Here is a 16,322-nt window from a genome sequence, read left to right on the forward strand (position 1 = left end):
CTGTGATACTCAGCACCTCACATCCCAGGGTGATGTGCTGGGGAGACTCCTCTACTTCAGCTGTGGCTGCCAGTGAGGCTCTGGACAGACTGCACACCTTGTAAATCATCTGTGCTGTGAATAAGCAGTTACTCACATCCTAAATGTTATGGGACATGCTGGGTGGGTTTGGTTTGCACAGGGCCTGGCATTAGTTTGGTACCTGTGCCAATGGAGAGCAGCCCCACAGGCTTTTGGAGACCAGCAGCACTTGGTACCCAGTGTTGCATTGCCAGGGAAAATCACCCTGGACTATCACACTGATCATTTGTTGTTGAGGCTAGTGGTGTTCCATGCCAGAGACCATGGATGGAATACCAGCCTGAGTCTGGAATCCTGCTCTTCCAGACTGTGGTAGGTGTCATGTTGGACAGCAAATGATGGTTATGGAGCCTGCAGGCAGCTGAGCTGCTCCTGGTGCCTTCTGCAAAACCAGAACAATCTTAAGGCTTCATCCCAATGAAAGGTCAAAATGAAAACCCTGATTATAATAAACAAAGCCCAAATCTCTGACCTTTTAGAGGTCTTTCTCAGCCAGAGTTGAGATGTTCCCCACGATCAGAAGTGGGAGTGACTGCACTCTGATAAACCAAGAGGATCCTGAGAGCCCAGCAGAGAGATTTCTGCTCAATGGAAGGACAAGGGATGTGGCCATGCTGAAGCTGTGGGGGCCTGGAGCTCTGTTCTCCTGTGGGGAAAGTGGTGGTGATGGAATTGAATTCCATCCATTCCAATGCAGTTGGTCCTGGAATGTGGCAATTCCTCATTTTGCTCTTTGTTTATTACCTTATTCTGCCTGAGTCTGTGCTAATGTTACAACTGGTGTTCTCAGCTCTCTTTGGGCTTACAGCATTCAACAGCTTCCTGGGCAAAGCACCATCCCACATGCCTTATTTATTGCTATTTAGATGAATTTGGTGAGCCTTCAGCTAAGGTTTGTTTCATTAAAATTTGGGCTGTACTTTTCTATCTGGCTGCCTGGTAGAAACAGTGTCCAAAATTGGTATTTCAATCACTTCCTATATATTTTTCCAAGTTAATTGAATCATGAGAAGCAGGTTACTTATGCAAATGCAATGGCCTTGTCATACTTCATAGGGCCTGTTAAACACATCAACCCAGAAATTATTAACACTTCCCAGTAGTTACAAGAGCAATGAGCAAAAGAGCCTTCCTTCCCCCTGAGGAAGAGCTTGATGAGGTCTTCTTGGGGCAGCTCATCCAGCACAGCTGCTGCTGGAGTGGAATGGGATAATGCCTCTGTCCACCACAAAATACTGCATCTTCCATCACATCCCTGGCCCAAAATTGTGTTTAAACTGGTATTTGATGAATTGCAGTCCTTATCACTTGTACAAAGCAGGAATATCACCTCCTGTGTGTATAGAGCAGGGAATGAGCTGTGATCTCCCTGCCATTAGAGGAGTGAGTCATTAGTGGGCTTGGGCACACCTGGATGTGCCTGCTGCAGGTGGGATCCCTTGGTGAGAACAGGACCCTGGCACATTTGTAGCTCAGCAGAAGTTGTTTTGAGCTCCAGCTTCTCCATGGCAGATGATGCAGAAAGCTTGGGTTTGGAGGTGATGCAAAAAACTGATGAGAAAATGGTATTTTGCTACAATAATTTGCTTCAAGCACCTTGCACAGATCTCTCTGACATAACATACTGTTGATTAATGCACAAACTTACCTCCTCTCCCTGGTGTCTAGTTTTCATTCCACATAAGCTCTGATTATTAAAAAAGAAACATTGGTTTATGAAGCTAAACATCAAAATGCAGAAGCAGAACCCTCAGTGTCCCCACTGTTTGCAGTGTGTATGCTCAGGGTTGTTTTCATGCTACACACAATTGAGGTTATTGAAGAGAGCAAAATGTGTTTGTTATTCAGATCATTTTGGGTTTGCAGTGCTGTCAGTGTCTCAGGGAAGGGATGCCTGAGGTTTCAGAGAGGGTGAGGTTAGGAATTTATTACAGGGTGTCTGGGGCTGTACAGAAACAGCTCCTAAAGGTCTCATTGAAGGAGAAAGAAAGGATTGAGGAGCCAGGAGTGTGTGGACATGGAGAAATCCACACTTGCCTAAAGTGTCAGAGTGCTACTGCAGGAGCAGCAATGCTGGGCTCTGTGATTTTGGATTCCTGGGCTGCATCTCACCTCTGAGCTGAGTGCTGGCCTCCCCTGGCACCTCTGCTGTGGCCTTGCTGGCTGGATCTGCATCTGAAATCAAGTTCCTTACCCCAAGTTGATTTAGCTGAGATTATGCATTTGTTACTCTGGATCTGAACTGTTTATTTCTATAATTTATCCCCCAAAAAATAAAAAACCCAGAGAATCCTAGAGCAGTGTATGCCTTCATTCCAGAGTCTGCATCTGCTTTTCTGGGCTGTTAATGTATTAAGAATTCTTTAAAACTGTTAATAATTTGTATTAAATTGTTTAGCTGCAGATTTTTTACTACTTAACCATAACAGATTAGAAGCAAATGGAATGGGCTTATTCTTAGTATTTTCCATTTCCAAAGTAATTTGTGTTATCTTTGCATTATTATTGCTTACTTTGTAATCCCTAGTGTATGTGTTACACCATCCATCCCTTGCAGAGCTGTGTGGTTCTTCTGCTTTAGAGATGGAGGCAGGAGCCCACAGATGCACAGGGTGCCTGCTCTGCATCTTCAAAGACCAGGGATAGTGCCCAGGCTGCTCTGCCAACCTCCATCTCCAGTGCAGGAGTACAAAATCTGGGTTTAGATTTGAGTGGGAAAATGGAAACAAAAGAGGCCAGAACAGCTTGAGTAAAATGCTTGGAGAAATTGTATGATAGAGATTTAAGTCCAAGACCACTGTGCTGCTTTGAAAACTAAACCACCTGGAGAATCCTCATGGAATTACCTTGAGAGAGATTTCAGGTTGGAGTTACAATTTAATAGAAAGATTGCAATAAATGCAATGATACAGAGAAGAATGGCACAAAGAGTACAGCCTGGCACCCTGTTGGTCAGGGTGCTGATCACAGTCCTGTCAAATGATGGTTGCAGTCAAATGCCATGTGCCTGTGGAAGTTCTGGTCCTCCTCTGGATCCATCCAGTGGTGGTGGTGATGTTGAGATTCTGTAGCTCAGGTTGAGGCAGGAATGCTCAGTACCTCCCCCAAGGTGGGGAGCTTCACAATGGAATGATGTAATAGTGTGAGTCATAGGATGTTTTGGGGATTTCTTGATGGTTGAAGTTACAACTCCTATTCTGGTGGTGCCCATTGTGGTCCATTAGCAGAGATTACCCACTGCAGGCTGGGTGTGACTGTGCTGGTGCTTCTCCAAAGGGGAGTTACCACAGCTGAGCGGTTGGTGTGAGGAGAAACACTACCCTACCTTGAAGGGTTTGCTTCTTATCCCTTATCTAATTTAACAGCCAGCTTGTGGCCTGGGGTGTCAGGTGAGGGATGGGCAGCTCCTGCAATGAATAGTTTGTCAGGAATGATGTGGAGGGGAGTAGAATACACAGTTTGTTTAGACCCACATTGTCACTCTCCTTTTGTAACCACACAACCACCACAGGCTGTTTCCCCTTGGGAAGGTCAACAGAATTGGTCACTGGCATCCAAGTGAATTGCTGAGTTCTCTGTGTTGTCCTTGGCAATCTGTGTGAATCCTGCCATGGAAATTGATGTAATCAGCACATGAAGGAGTGTCACAGTATGAACCTGTGGAGCAGCATGGTAGGGCCAGGAGGTTGGGATAAGTGGGCTCATCTCACTGCTTGCACTGAGGTCTGTGCTAAGCACATACTGGCACATGGTGGACCTGGCTCTCTCTGCCTCTAAAACAAACTTCTGTCTTCCCCTTGTGTCTCTGCAGAGCTTCCTTCCTCGGAACACTTGAGCGTGGCCGATGCAACATGGCTTGCCCTCAACGTGGTGTCTGGTGGAGGAGGCTTTTCCAGCTCCCAGCCCATCGGAGTGACCAAAATTGCCAAGTCAGTCATAGCACCCCTAGCTGACCAAAACATCTCAGTGTTCATGCTCTCCACCTATCAGACGGACTTCATCCTGGTAAGAGCACATGAGGGGACCAGGCAGAGTTATTGCCACCAGATCAAAATTCAGTTGGGCAATTCTGGGAACAAGTTATCTGTCAACTGATAATTGACAGTTGTCAGACTTGACAGTTCTGTTGAGTTGTCTGGGTGTGGCAGAAGTACCAAAGTCTGCTTTCCCCAGAGCTCTGTTCCTTGTAGTTAGGCCCTCTGACATCTCAGGAGCTTTTGCCATGGGATGAAGCATTTGTTGTCATGGCTTGTCTGGTGTCTAATGAATGCTGAGCCCACCCAACAGTTCTCTCCTGGAATGGAGATACTGGCAGCACTTCCCACCATCACCCAGATATTGGTTTTCTGAATGTTAGAAGAACGTAGTGTCTGCTGTCAGGTTGGCTGATGATGGCCAAGAGGCTCTAAAGTTGTTTTGGTTATAGACAGACAGACTTTCTGTCTCACACACGTGTGTGTGTGCCTGCACACAGGGCATACCCTTATTTCCTGAGGAAACAAGACTGAAGAACAGGCAGCGCTGAGCTGTTACAGGAAAAGAGGAGAAGCATCTCCCACTTAGAAATCTCCACATTCTTTTTACAGTCCTAAAAGCACTCTAGTGCTTAATCCTACTGATACTGCCAGTGATATCACCCAGTGTGCTTCTCCTAAGATACACCTAAATGGTAACTCAAGCAGGAGTCGTGTCCACTTTGCTGTGACCTAAAAGTGTGTACCCTCCACTGCAGGGTTTTGTCATTTCTGGTGCATATCCAGATAATACCATAATACAAGATATCCAGATAACACCATAATACCAGATATCCAGAAGATTCCATAACACCATGCCCAGATGATGCTGTTGTCCCCTCAGGTGCGCGAGCGAGACCTGCCCTTCGTGATGCACACGCTGGCTGCCGAGTTCACCATCCTCAGAGTAGTGAATGGGGAGACAGTGGCTGCTGATGACTTTGGGGTAACAAATGGATTTGTCAAACCAAAACTAGGTAAGCACCAGCTTGCCAGGGATTTGGTCTCCCTGACACATGGGGTGGAAGTTCTGTCTCCTAGCTTCTTTCAGCATTTCAATGAATATTTCCTTAAGACTGCAATCTTACCAGCCTCTCTTAGTACAACCAAAGATTTGAGTAGGTTCTTAACTTTCTAAGCAGTGCTAGTAAGTTTGGCTGAATTTTGGCCTTTTAATGCTAGTTTTTCTAGAGAAGACATGCCTTTGGTAGGACAGAAGGTTAAAGTACAGTTTGTTGCAGTTGCAAAAATAATGTTGTGTGTAGCCCATATTTCCATGCCTCAGCATTCCAAAAGAAAATGGCTTCTCTAAAAACTTATTTAAGTATTGCAGTGATGCACAGAGAAGATTGTTTTTCAACTTTTACACTTCAGTGCCAGTGAGGATCAAGGGCACAGTGAGCCCAGGGCTGTACAGAACCTTAGGATGTTTGCAGGCTAAAGGAGCAAGTATTAAGCCAAAGGGCACAATCAGGAAAAAGAACAACTTATATACATATGCTTGCCTACAGACATGTGTGTAATTTTTTTCCCATAACCAGACAAAGCAGGGATCAGTTATTATGAAGTGCCACTCAGTTTCATCACTCAAGAGCTAAACAATCACCTTCTTTAAGAAAATGAATCTTAAAGAAAAAAAGCATCAGGAAAGAGCACATTTAACACATGTTGATAATGCACCAGCCCACAGTTTGCTGTGTTGGTCTGTTGGTTGCATGCCAAAATGCTGGCTGCTTCTCAGCCACTGGCTTCAATCTGCTAGATAAACTGCTGCATGGCAGCTAGGTTTTAATTTTTCAAGATATTATGGCAAAATAGGTCCCCAGAAATGAGGGAAAATAGGATGGACTGCCAGCAACCACAGCCTCCCATAGCCCTGCCTTTTAATGGTGGAAACCTGCATTTTTTTCCATTTTCCAGTTTCTCTTGGTCCCTCCTTTAGCTTGCTCCTCATGTCGTGTAGATGCACCCAATGGCCTGAAAGCCCCTCAGAGCTGGGCAGGGTATGCAGGGTGACACCACCCTGTGCCTTAGGGAGACCAGCACAGGAGCAAATCATCCACAGGCCCCTCATTCCCTGTCTGAGAGCCAGCAGGGCTTCAGCAGTGAGGCACTGCCTTACAAATACTGTCAGCTTTCTCTGTGACCCTTGCCAGGGCATGGATAGCACAGCTGATGGGACAGGAGCCTGCTGCAGATGTGGCTTCATATCTCTGTGTGTCTGTGTTGTCTCTTTCAGTTCAGAGGCCTGTCATTCATCCTCTCTCCAGCCCAAGTAATATGTTCTGTGTCACCAGCCTGGATCCAGATACCCTTCCCACTGTTGCCACACTCCTGATGGATGTCATGTTTTACTCCAATGGGTAGGTCCTGCAGGGAGATGGGCTTCCAGGAGAGGTGTGGAGCATCTGGAGGCACAGACTGCAGGTCCTGCAGGGAGATGGGCTTCCAGGAGAGGTGTGGAGTGTCTGGAGGCACAGATTGCTCCTCTGGGGTGCCAGAGGATCCACAGGGATTTGCTGTGGCCTTGTGCTTCTCCAGTGCTCTGCACTGAGGAAGGGAGGGAGGTTTCACAGGCCCAAGAGTGTTGTCCTGACAGGTGGAAGCCAAACAGGTGATTGAGGGTGCCCAGAGACATCTGCTGGCTTTGGAAAGCTGAGCTTTTTCAGAGTGAGGGTGACAGCAGCCATGTGGTCAGTGTGCTGCATGTCCACACAGGGTCAGAGCATGCACAGCTGGCTGGATTGCTGCCCCTTGGTGCCCATGGCTCCTGGCCCACAGCTCCTTGTGAGGGGACCTTGAGGCGGGGATGGAGAGTTTTGTCAGTTGTGGGGACTGGATCATTTCCCACCTGCAAAATAAAAAAATAAAATCAGTATAATACAACAGAACTCAATGTCACTTCCCTAAGTCAATATAAGAACATTTCTGGTTTCACTGGCTACATCTGCTTTAAAAACCCATTTTTGTGCTCTTCTAGCCACAGCTAATGTAGTTCTCTTCTGTTTCTTCAGAGTAAAAGACTCAGTGGTGGGCAATGAAGACTCGGGACATATTCGCTTTTTCTCCTTTTCTCTCATTGAGGGTTACATCTCCCTGGTCATGGATGTCCAGACACAGCAGAGGTGAGTCTTGATCTTAGAAAAAGACCTTTAAAATGGGATGTTCTCTAAGGAGCAGGAAGCAGCTTAGACTCCTCCACGTTAATTATTTGGACAGTCTTATATGGGTGTCATGGGCCTGTACACCCATTCACTTTTCTGAGTAAAATCTGGCATTTTAGTTCCAGTGCCTAAATTTTAGACTGGTCTGTCCAAGCCCTCAGTGAAATCACAAATCAATGTGATCTAGGGTTATCTCACTTTCAAAAGAGGAATACTGGAGCAAAGTGATTTTTGCACTTCTATTCTGTTACTCATTAGCTGTGCTTGTAAGAGCAAAACCCAAAAGGAAAACCTGGTGCAGGTGTTTGTATTTTCCTGCTAAAGGCCAAAATCAGGGTGGGGATGTCAGTGATGCTGTCCTCCTGCTTTGCTTTTACACATGGATGGGCTTGGTTCAGTCTTGTTAAGATGATAATGTCCCAAGTCATCATTGGCAATGGGAGCCCATGGCTTGTTTGTCCAGCAAGGAAGGAACCAACTGCTGAGCAGTCAGCCTCTGTGTGTGTGTCTGTGCTTCTGTAGCTGTGCAGCACAGCAGGCTCTCAGGTCTGGAGGGGTGCTGTACTCAGCAGTGCTTAAATTTGCTTTTGACATGCAGTGCAGTTTGGGTTTGGTTCTTGGGGATAAGTCCCCTGCCCCAGGGACTTTTTTTCAAAGTAATAAATCGCCCTCCTAAAAGTTTCTTTGACCTTACTGGAGTAAACCTTTGTCTGTCTTAAGAGGAGCCAGAGTGCTGGAGCTTCAGCCTGGGCTGTGGGAAATCTGGGGAGCCAATTCTCCTCTCTCCCAGGCTGCCTGCTTCACCTTGGGCAGCTCTCTGAGCCTCAAGTCTCCTTCTCCCTGCTAAGAAATTGAGACCTCTGCAGTGGTCCCAGGATGGGATGGAAGAAAGCCCTGAAGGTGCTCAGACACAAACCCAGTGGTCACTGTCCACATTCCTGAGAGCAGCCATGGAAACATAATCCATCCCTAGGTGTTTCCAGATGCAGCTCAAATCAAACCTTCACAGTTTCAACATTTGTAAAGCTGGGACTCAGCCTGTTACAGATTTTTTCCTTGCCTCTCTGGGTACCTATGCCCACCTCCAGCAGGAATTGCTGATTTGCCACAGGATACCTGGGGGATCAGGCAGGTGCATCTGCCCCACCTGTTTGCCCAGTTTGCCCAAGCTACTCCCTGTTATTGTTGGCTTCAAACATCTCAAGGATGCAGGAAGAGCAGATCCCCCACAGGCAGAATCTGACACACTGCTGTGCTTCAATTGCTATGTTTGGTGCTCCTTTTTTTTTTTTTACAGATTTCCTAATAATTTGTTGTTTACAAGTGCATCTGGTGAGCTCTGGAAGATGGTGAGGATTGGTGGGCAGCCTCTTGGCTTTGGTAAGTGACATTTGGAGGATCAGTTGCTGTGCGGGCAGGCAGTCACCTCAGGCCCTTCAAGGAGTATGGAAAAATCCATCTGAGGCTGATGCTTTTAAGAGCCAGCAGCTTAACATGACTTTGTGAGCTGAGATTTTCAAATAGAAGCCTCACTCCTATTAAATGTTAAATCATATGTCAAACTATTTGATAGTTTGACTTCTGAATATACTCCTAAAAGTGCTACATGCTACAGTTCCAGCTGCACTGCATGCATCTGCTGGACTTTGGGGTGGCTACAGCTGGGGCTTTGGTTAAAGAGAAAAACTGGACTAAAAGTTGGCATGGGAGTTCATTGTAGATTACTGAAATCAGTGCTCAGAAAGCAGTGTCATACTCCAGTGCAGTGCTTGGGTAATTCTGTGATTCCAGTAGACTTTTTATAGATCTATAGCAGCCCAAGTGGAAGCCTTGTTCACAGATGTGTTTCACATCCAGTCCTGCACATGTTTTCTCTACTCAAAAGAATACTGGTCCTAAGTAGCACAGAGAAAATGCTTCATGCCTGCAGGAGTGTTCTTGCTATTTCTATGTCCCCTGCAATTTTAAGGGTCTGATTTGAATAATGCAACAAAGGCCTGATCTTCAGGAAATGCAATGGCTCCTTCCTGGGGGCTCTGAACCACTTAGAAAATACAAACTTCAAGAACATTTCTGAAAAACATTGGGCCAGTTTTGTATTTAATTGCAACTTGTACACCAGACCACCAAAAGTGGAAGAAGGAAATTTTCTTTTTACGTATCTTTGAGGAAAATATATAGAAATAGCATGATATGTCATTGATAGCACATCAGGACATTGACCAGGCCCCTAAATATTTGATGTTTAAATATGTTAATTTCAAATCAAGTTCAAATATTGAATTTGAATGAGTAAAATTCCAGCTTTCACTGTGTGAAATCCTGCTTCAGGGGCTGTGGTGGGCTGTAGCCCAGGAACCATGTGTCCAGGCTGACTAATGGGTCAGCATCTCCTCCTTCAGTTGCAGGGCCAAGTGTTCAATAACAGAAAAATGGATGTTAAAGATATAAGGGGCTGGGTTTTGTGCTTTCTTGTTGAATATTGTTCAGTGCCTTTCTTTGGACCTCTAAATCATTCCAGTTCTACTGGTTTTGTGCCTTTGGAAAATGTTTTTCTCTGTAGCAAAAAGAAGGTTATAAAACTAAATGTGCAATGTATTGTTGTGGCCCAAAAACTCGATTCTGTGAGAAAAAACACATTTTATTACAGAGATTCCTTCTGATTGGAGTTTGTGAAGACAAACTTCTCCATATATTTTGTTGTGGCCCAAAAGCTTGATTCTGTGAGAAAGAATACATTTTATTGCAGAGATTCTTTCTAATTGGAGTTTGTGAAGACAAACTTCATATGTTTTATTGTGGCCCAAAACCTCGATTCTGTGAGAAAAAACACATTTTATTACAGAGATTCCTTCTGATTGGAGTTTGTGAAGACAAACTTCTCCATATGTAGGCATGGAGCTGGTGATCTCTGAGACTTTTACAAGCCCCTGCAGACAATGTTTGATGTTTTCTCTCCCCACAGATGAATGTGGAATTGTCGCTCAGATTTCTGAGCCTTTGGCTGCTGCTGACATCCCAGCCTACTACATCAGTACTTTTAAGTTTGATCACGCCTTGGTGAGTATGAAAACAGCTTCTCTGGAGTAGGGGAGATCTTTTCTTAGGAGAAAACATTATGAGAATGTAATTTCTCATCTGGATAGCTCGTTGGAGTGCCTTTGCTCCAGCCCAGCAAATTCCTGTCTTCTCCTGGCTGTCCCTGCCCTGGGTGAGAGGCTCCTGAACCAAGCCTGGCCCTACCCAAGGCAAAGCTGTGTTAGTGAGTGTTGCTCTCAGTCCTTACCTGCAGTGATGGAAACTTCACACCCTCCCTGAGCACCTTCTTCCACTGCATCTGTATCTTCTAATAGAAACAGCCACAAACCCTTCCATGTGCTTCCAAAAGTAGTTGCAGGCTCCAGACCCTCAGGTGATTCCTTAGGTGCTTCCTTGCCCTTAAGGAAGGGCCATCACAGGTGCCTTTGTGTGTTGGGAACTTTCTGGACAGTCCACCAGTAGCAGACCCCTGCCTTCATCTCTTGGTGTCTGCCCTGTCCTAACCTTTGCTTTCTCAGACCCATCTCTTAGCTCTGCTGTCCCTGCATCTTCCTGGTTTGTGATAAACAAGCAAGAATTGCCAGCACAGCAGGAGAAGGTGATTTTGGAGCAGATAAGGTTGTTCCCGTGGTTGTTCTCATGAGTGCCCATCAGCAGTTGCAGCACAGTTATCAACATGAGAGTCTTGCCATCCTTGGAGAATTCTCTTCATTTTTTGTACTGATATTTCTAAGCCTACCTCTGCTCTTCCTTTGTAGAGAAGACACCCTGAAAAATGAGGAATTTCCCTAGAAAGGGAAAATGCAATGCCTATAGCCATAAATGGGATGACATTTTTCTTGGAACCCATTTCCCCAATCCTGAAGGAGGGAGTCAGCTGCTTTATACTATTCCTTTTTTTTCTTAAATGTGCCCTTTACTGCATTATACTTCTCTTTCCATTACTTGGAAATTCACTATTGAGGTCCTGCCTTTGACCTGTAAAAGCTCTAGTGAGATCAGAGCAGGTTTGGGGATTTTATAATGACTTTGTTTTTGCACAGTTGGTGTGAACCATTCACAGCTGATGGATCATGTGTGTAAAGAGTAAAAGTAAATATTATTTCAGATAGCAAAGGTCAGAGTGCTATATATGTTTGTCTTATATTTTTTAATATTAACTGTGCTGATAAGATAAGCTAATAAAACACCATTTAAAAATCAATACTGTTAGCTTTGCCTCCCATTTCTGCCCATTGTGTTGCCCCAGGTGTGCACTTGCTGTGCAGAGCACAAGGTGCAGAGTGCTTCTACATGTCAAGCCATATCGTGAGAGCTCAGCCCTATCAGCTAAAATAGATCTGTAGCTGAAAACTTAAACCACACAATTGCAATGACTCTGCAGGCAGCTCCACCTTCTCAGAGTGCTCATCCTGCTGCCTCCAGCCCCACAGATCCTGCTCCCAGCAGCTGGCAGGGTGTGGGGGCCATGCAGGTCTGCAGGTCTTCCTCACTCAAAGCAATATTTCAATGTTTTATTTTGCTACTTACCATTTTCTTTATGTATGGTTTTAAAAGCCTTTTCACCTGGACAGTGCTGTTCCAGTTGTCAAACCCTTCCATCCTTTGGAAGGTTCAGGCATTTTTTGCCTGACTTTGCTCTGGGTGTGCTGGCTGGGCTGGATGCTTGTTGCTCTAAGGTGGTTTTGTTGACCAAGATCCTGACCTATATTTTGTCATGTTTTTCTTAAGTTTACTACCCAGATACTTTGACTTCTAGTGACATTCCTTGAGGAGTAAATGTATCTTGAACCCTTTCTCTAAATTCTCCCTTTCTTTATTTAAGGTTGTTCAGTACCTGTTGTCAGCGATTTAGAGCACTGTATAAAAAATGTGCTGTTCCCTTTGGTTTGATATTTTTTCTCTTGTGCATCTTAAGGTGGTTTTTGTTACTTATTTTTATTTGACCTGGGTGTAATACTCAGATCTTCCTGCCATGCTGTAGCTGTAGATGTTTGCCCTGGTAATCAGGACTTGTGCTAGAGACAAAATTCCTTTGGGAGACAATGTTGAGATGGGAACCTCCAGGTCTCTGGTGTGTGCCCTGGGTGATGCAGGGCCAAGCTGGACAGAATCATGGTCACCAGCTCCCTCTACAGAGAACAGGGAAGGAGAGTTGCCTTTCCAGGTACTCCGCTCTTGCTGCCTCATGTTCACGGGTGTCTTGCTCTGTTTCACCAGCATTTTGCTTCTGAAGAGGCTGGAGCTGTGTCTGGGATGTAATTTGGAGCTTTGGTTCTCCCTTCCTGGTCAATGCTTTGTTCTGCACTCCACCTGAGAAGGGAGCACAGTGCACCAGCTGCCTTGGACAGGGGTCATTTCCTGGGGGCAGGGAGAGGGAGAACTCTACTCCTCCCCTGGTGGCAAACTAGGATGGGTCCTACAAATCAAAACTGTTTGCACATCTGTCCTGGAGAAAACTTTTGTGGGGTGATTGATATAATTTCTGTGCTGTTAGGGAGTCAGGAATTTTGCCTGAGTGAAGGAGCCCTGTGTTTCATGAAGGAGATGGGTCTGTGCAGGTCAAAGCAGCTGCCCAAAGCTGGCCAGAGCTGCCTCCTCCTGCTTCTGGCCAGTGCTCAGGAATCAGACAGAGAGACCCACTGGGCATCACTGGGGCTGGCTGTGGTTAAACACATGGACAACTATGTCTTTTCTCATTATCTTATGTAGAGGAAAAGTCAAACAGCTCCTTGCACTGCAGTGTTCAGTGTGCTGGGAAAATGATGAAGGGGAGGCAGTGGAGAGTCCTGCCTCAAAGTCCTGTTCCCTATGGAGGAGGTGTCCTGGAGTTTTCCTTCTAAACCAGAAGAGTTTGCTGGATGCTTGTTTTAAGATGATTTTCTTCCTTTCCAAATTACTTCTGTTCTCACATCATCAGAGTTGACTGCTGTTATTCCATCTTCCTAATGGAGAATTGAACGTTTTTCTTGTTATTTCTCATGGGCTTTTTTCTCAGTTTTGGTAAAAACCTCATAGAAAGACACAACCAGTTGTATTTCCACTGTCTGAGCTCTTGAGAGTGTCCAGTGAATCCAGGTATTGTAGTCTTGGCCTTAAATACCTTGTAGAGGAGACAGTTCCTTCTTCAATTTACTTGATATGAATTTTATTGGCTTCTTGCAGAAACTTAGGGATAATTTATTTTTCTCTCAGTCCTCTTTCCACTTTTCAAGAGCTGCCAGTGTCTTGGAGTTTATGTAGAGTTCAGACACACTTTTTCTGCCAGATGTAACTTTACTTTTGATGTTCTTTTCTGCCAGTGACAGTCACTCTGAGATATTTTGCATCTTCTGTTACAAGAGGTTTTGTTTTTCTTGCAGTAAGCATGAAAAGTCATCATTAATAATACAGATTTCTATGGTTAAATCTCCTCACAAGGCTGGATAAGAAAGCACCACAAACAGACTGGTAGCTCCCTTCCTCTTTTGATGGGTGTGTTCTCCTGTCACCCTCCATGGCCTTCCCATCCCCACCTGGAGGTCCCAAACCTGTAGGGTGCCCCAAGAGCCTCATGGAGCCCTCAGCAAATCCATCAGCACCTGGCATGAGTCAGCTCCTGGCTGCAAGTGCTTCACCAGCAAAGGGAAGGGAAAGGAGGGGACAGGAAGAGCAGAGAGTATTGGAATAATACCAATATAGATGGACAGGACGTGCCTGAGCTTGTCTGGCCCTGCTGCTGATCCAAACAGTAGCACTATGGTGTTTCACCCCACAGACACTTTTGGCTGGCTGGGTGTGTGGTGTTTCACCCCACAGACACTTTGGGCTGGCTGGGTGTGTGGTGTTTCACCCCACAGACACTTTGGGCCGGCTGGGTGTGTGGTGTTCACCCCACAGACACTTTGGGCTGGCTGGGTGTGTGGTGTTTCACCCCACAGACACTTTTGGCTGGCTGGGTGTGTGGTGTTTCACCCCACAGACACTTTGGGCTGGCTGGGTGCTGCAGCTGGGCCCGTGGGGACAAGTCCAGGCCTGCAGGAGCTCTGGTGGTGCTGGGATTGAGCTTCCCCCCATAACAGGGGCTGCTCCTCAGGTTTCCCTCTGGCAGAGAATCTTTAAGGGGATGGTGAAGGAAAGGAGTTGGTTCTGATGGAGGGTTTGGATCCAGAGTTTTATTCTGGCCCTCAGGCCTCTGAATGCAGCACCAGCTCCAACAGAACTCCCTGAGCCCGTGGTTGCTGCTCCTTTAACCCCGGGGAGAGGGGCAGGGAAGGGGCAGGGAGCCATAACCAGGTACAGGAGGGGAGGGACAAAGGGACAAAGGACACCTGGATGGCCCAGTGCCCCCCAGGGGTAGAGGGCATCCTTTGGATCTGCCAATCACTCAGTGCCCTTCTGGAATGCCAGGACTGACAGACAGTGCTGGGAGGGGTCAGGGAGGGGAAAGGAGAGGGGACTGACACACCTGGGAGGGAATTATCAGGGGAGGGACCCGAGGTTTCTGAAGCAAACCCTGACATCACACCGCAACATCAGAGAAAGAGAAACCCCAACATAGTTGGCTTCCCACCATCCCTCACACAACAGCAAACCCTCAGCATCTCTCAGTGTTTGCTCTGGGGGTACCATGGGTGAGAAGGGATGTCCTTGTACATGGAGCCCTTTCTCAGTGAACTTCAGGTGTAAGCAAAAACCAGCAAAGTGTAAGAAAATAAAGATAGTGTAGAAAGTAATCTCACCCCTAAGGAGTTGCAGCTGGGCCAATTATCAATGATTAGGAGCAGGCCTGACTTTAACAGGCCACAGCTGTAACCAGTGAGAAGAAGATGCTATAAAAGAGTGGAATGCCTGGGTGAGGGGGAACTGGAGTCAGTTGGCTGCTTTGTGAAGAAGAAAGAGTCAGTGCTCTGAGGAGCTGCCCACAAGAAAACACCAACAAGGTGTGAAACTTTTGTGACAGCAGACAACAGTGTGGAACCCAGGGACTGGTCTGGCTTTGTCTCCTGCCTCTCTTTTCCTTGTCACCCCTTTTGCTGGAACATGACCTTTCTTTTTGTTTTCTTGCAGGTACCTGAAGAAAATATAAATGGTGTGGTCAATGCACTCCAAGTCAGTCAAGCTGAAAAGCATTAGAAATCTTCTGAGCTGGTTCCAGATGTTTTTTATTATTCTAATAATAATTATTATTATTATTATTCTTTTTTTCTCACAGTATTTCTTGAAAAATCTGATTACAGAGAGTGACATGAAAAGAGACTGTGGAAAGTTGAGCAGAAACAGCTCCAATAAGCCTTTGTTTTAATTATTATTATTATTGTTATTATTATTATTATTATTGTTATTTTATTAAATTTATGAATGAGGGGCAGGAGGAAAGGGAGTTTGTATGGTTTCCTGATGTTCAGCTCCGAGGTGAAGTGAGCCCTGGCTGTGCCCTGTGTGGAAGGAGCTGCCTGGGGACACCCAAGGACACCCAGCACCGATGGCCGTGGGCCAAGAGCAGATGGACAGACTGCTGCCTCAGAGAGCCCTGAAAACCAGAACAGTGAAATATGGAATTAAACAGAAAAGATCTGGCATAGTACTGGCTTGTCTCCTTGCATCAGACTTCTGAGGACTGTCCATCACTGCCTGTGTTAAGATAGGATGCAAAGGGTTCTGTTTCCTCTAACAGAACAATTTGGTGTTGAAAAAGAGGAAAATATCCAATTGTTTGACATTTCCCCTTTTTCTTTCTCCCTGCAGTCAAAGCCTGGCTGCTCTGAGAAAGTCTGGGCAGGGGGAGCCCAGCTCCTGGCAGTGGTGTCACCCAGACTTGTGTCTGCATTGAAACTTGGCTGCTTTGGGTCAATTTTTTCCAGTCCCTCCCTCACTTCTCCAAGTATTCTCCTGCCCTGCTCCAGGAGTGCTGTTGTCCCCTTACCCCCCATCAGAGCCTTCCCCCAGCCCTTGTTGTTCCTCAGGGCCAGCAAGAGGAGGAAGGGCTCTTTTCTCCTCTCCCCTCAGGCTTTTCCCATCCACTGTGCACTCATGGGGAAATAAA

The 16,322-nt window shown here is 46.0% G+C and overlaps 1 protein-coding gene across 1 annotated transcript in view; it reads left to right on the forward strand.

Moving 5' to 3' along the window:
- The window catches only part of CASTOR2 (cytosolic arginine sensor for mTORC1 subunit 2), a 124,171-nt gene extending 108,178 nt beyond the window's left edge, over nucleotides 1-15,993 (forward strand). The window contains exons 3-9 of the mRNA XM_058817846.1: nucleotides 3,893-4,086; nucleotides 4,939-5,071; nucleotides 6,334-6,457; nucleotides 7,109-7,219; nucleotides 8,556-8,638; nucleotides 10,224-10,318; nucleotides 15,347-15,993. Coding sequence (XP_058673829.1) covers nucleotides 3,893-4,086; nucleotides 4,939-5,071; nucleotides 6,334-6,457; nucleotides 7,109-7,219; nucleotides 8,556-8,638; nucleotides 10,224-10,318; nucleotides 15,347-15,412 — 806 coding nt within the window. The 3' untranslated portion in view covers nucleotides 15,413-15,993. The remainder of the gene's footprint in view (nucleotides 1-3,892; nucleotides 4,087-4,938; nucleotides 5,072-6,333; nucleotides 6,458-7,108; nucleotides 7,220-8,555; nucleotides 8,639-10,223; nucleotides 10,319-15,346) is intronic.
- Nucleotides 15,994-16,322: the final 329 nt, after the last annotated feature.

The sequence above is a fragment of the Ammospiza caudacuta genome, chromosome 20 (assembly GCF_027887145.1).
Source record: "Ammospiza caudacuta isolate bAmmCau1 chromosome 20, bAmmCau1.pri, whole genome shotgun sequence".
Taxonomy (NCBI): Eukaryota; Metazoa; Chordata; class Aves; order Passeriformes; family Passerellidae; genus Ammospiza; species Ammospiza caudacuta.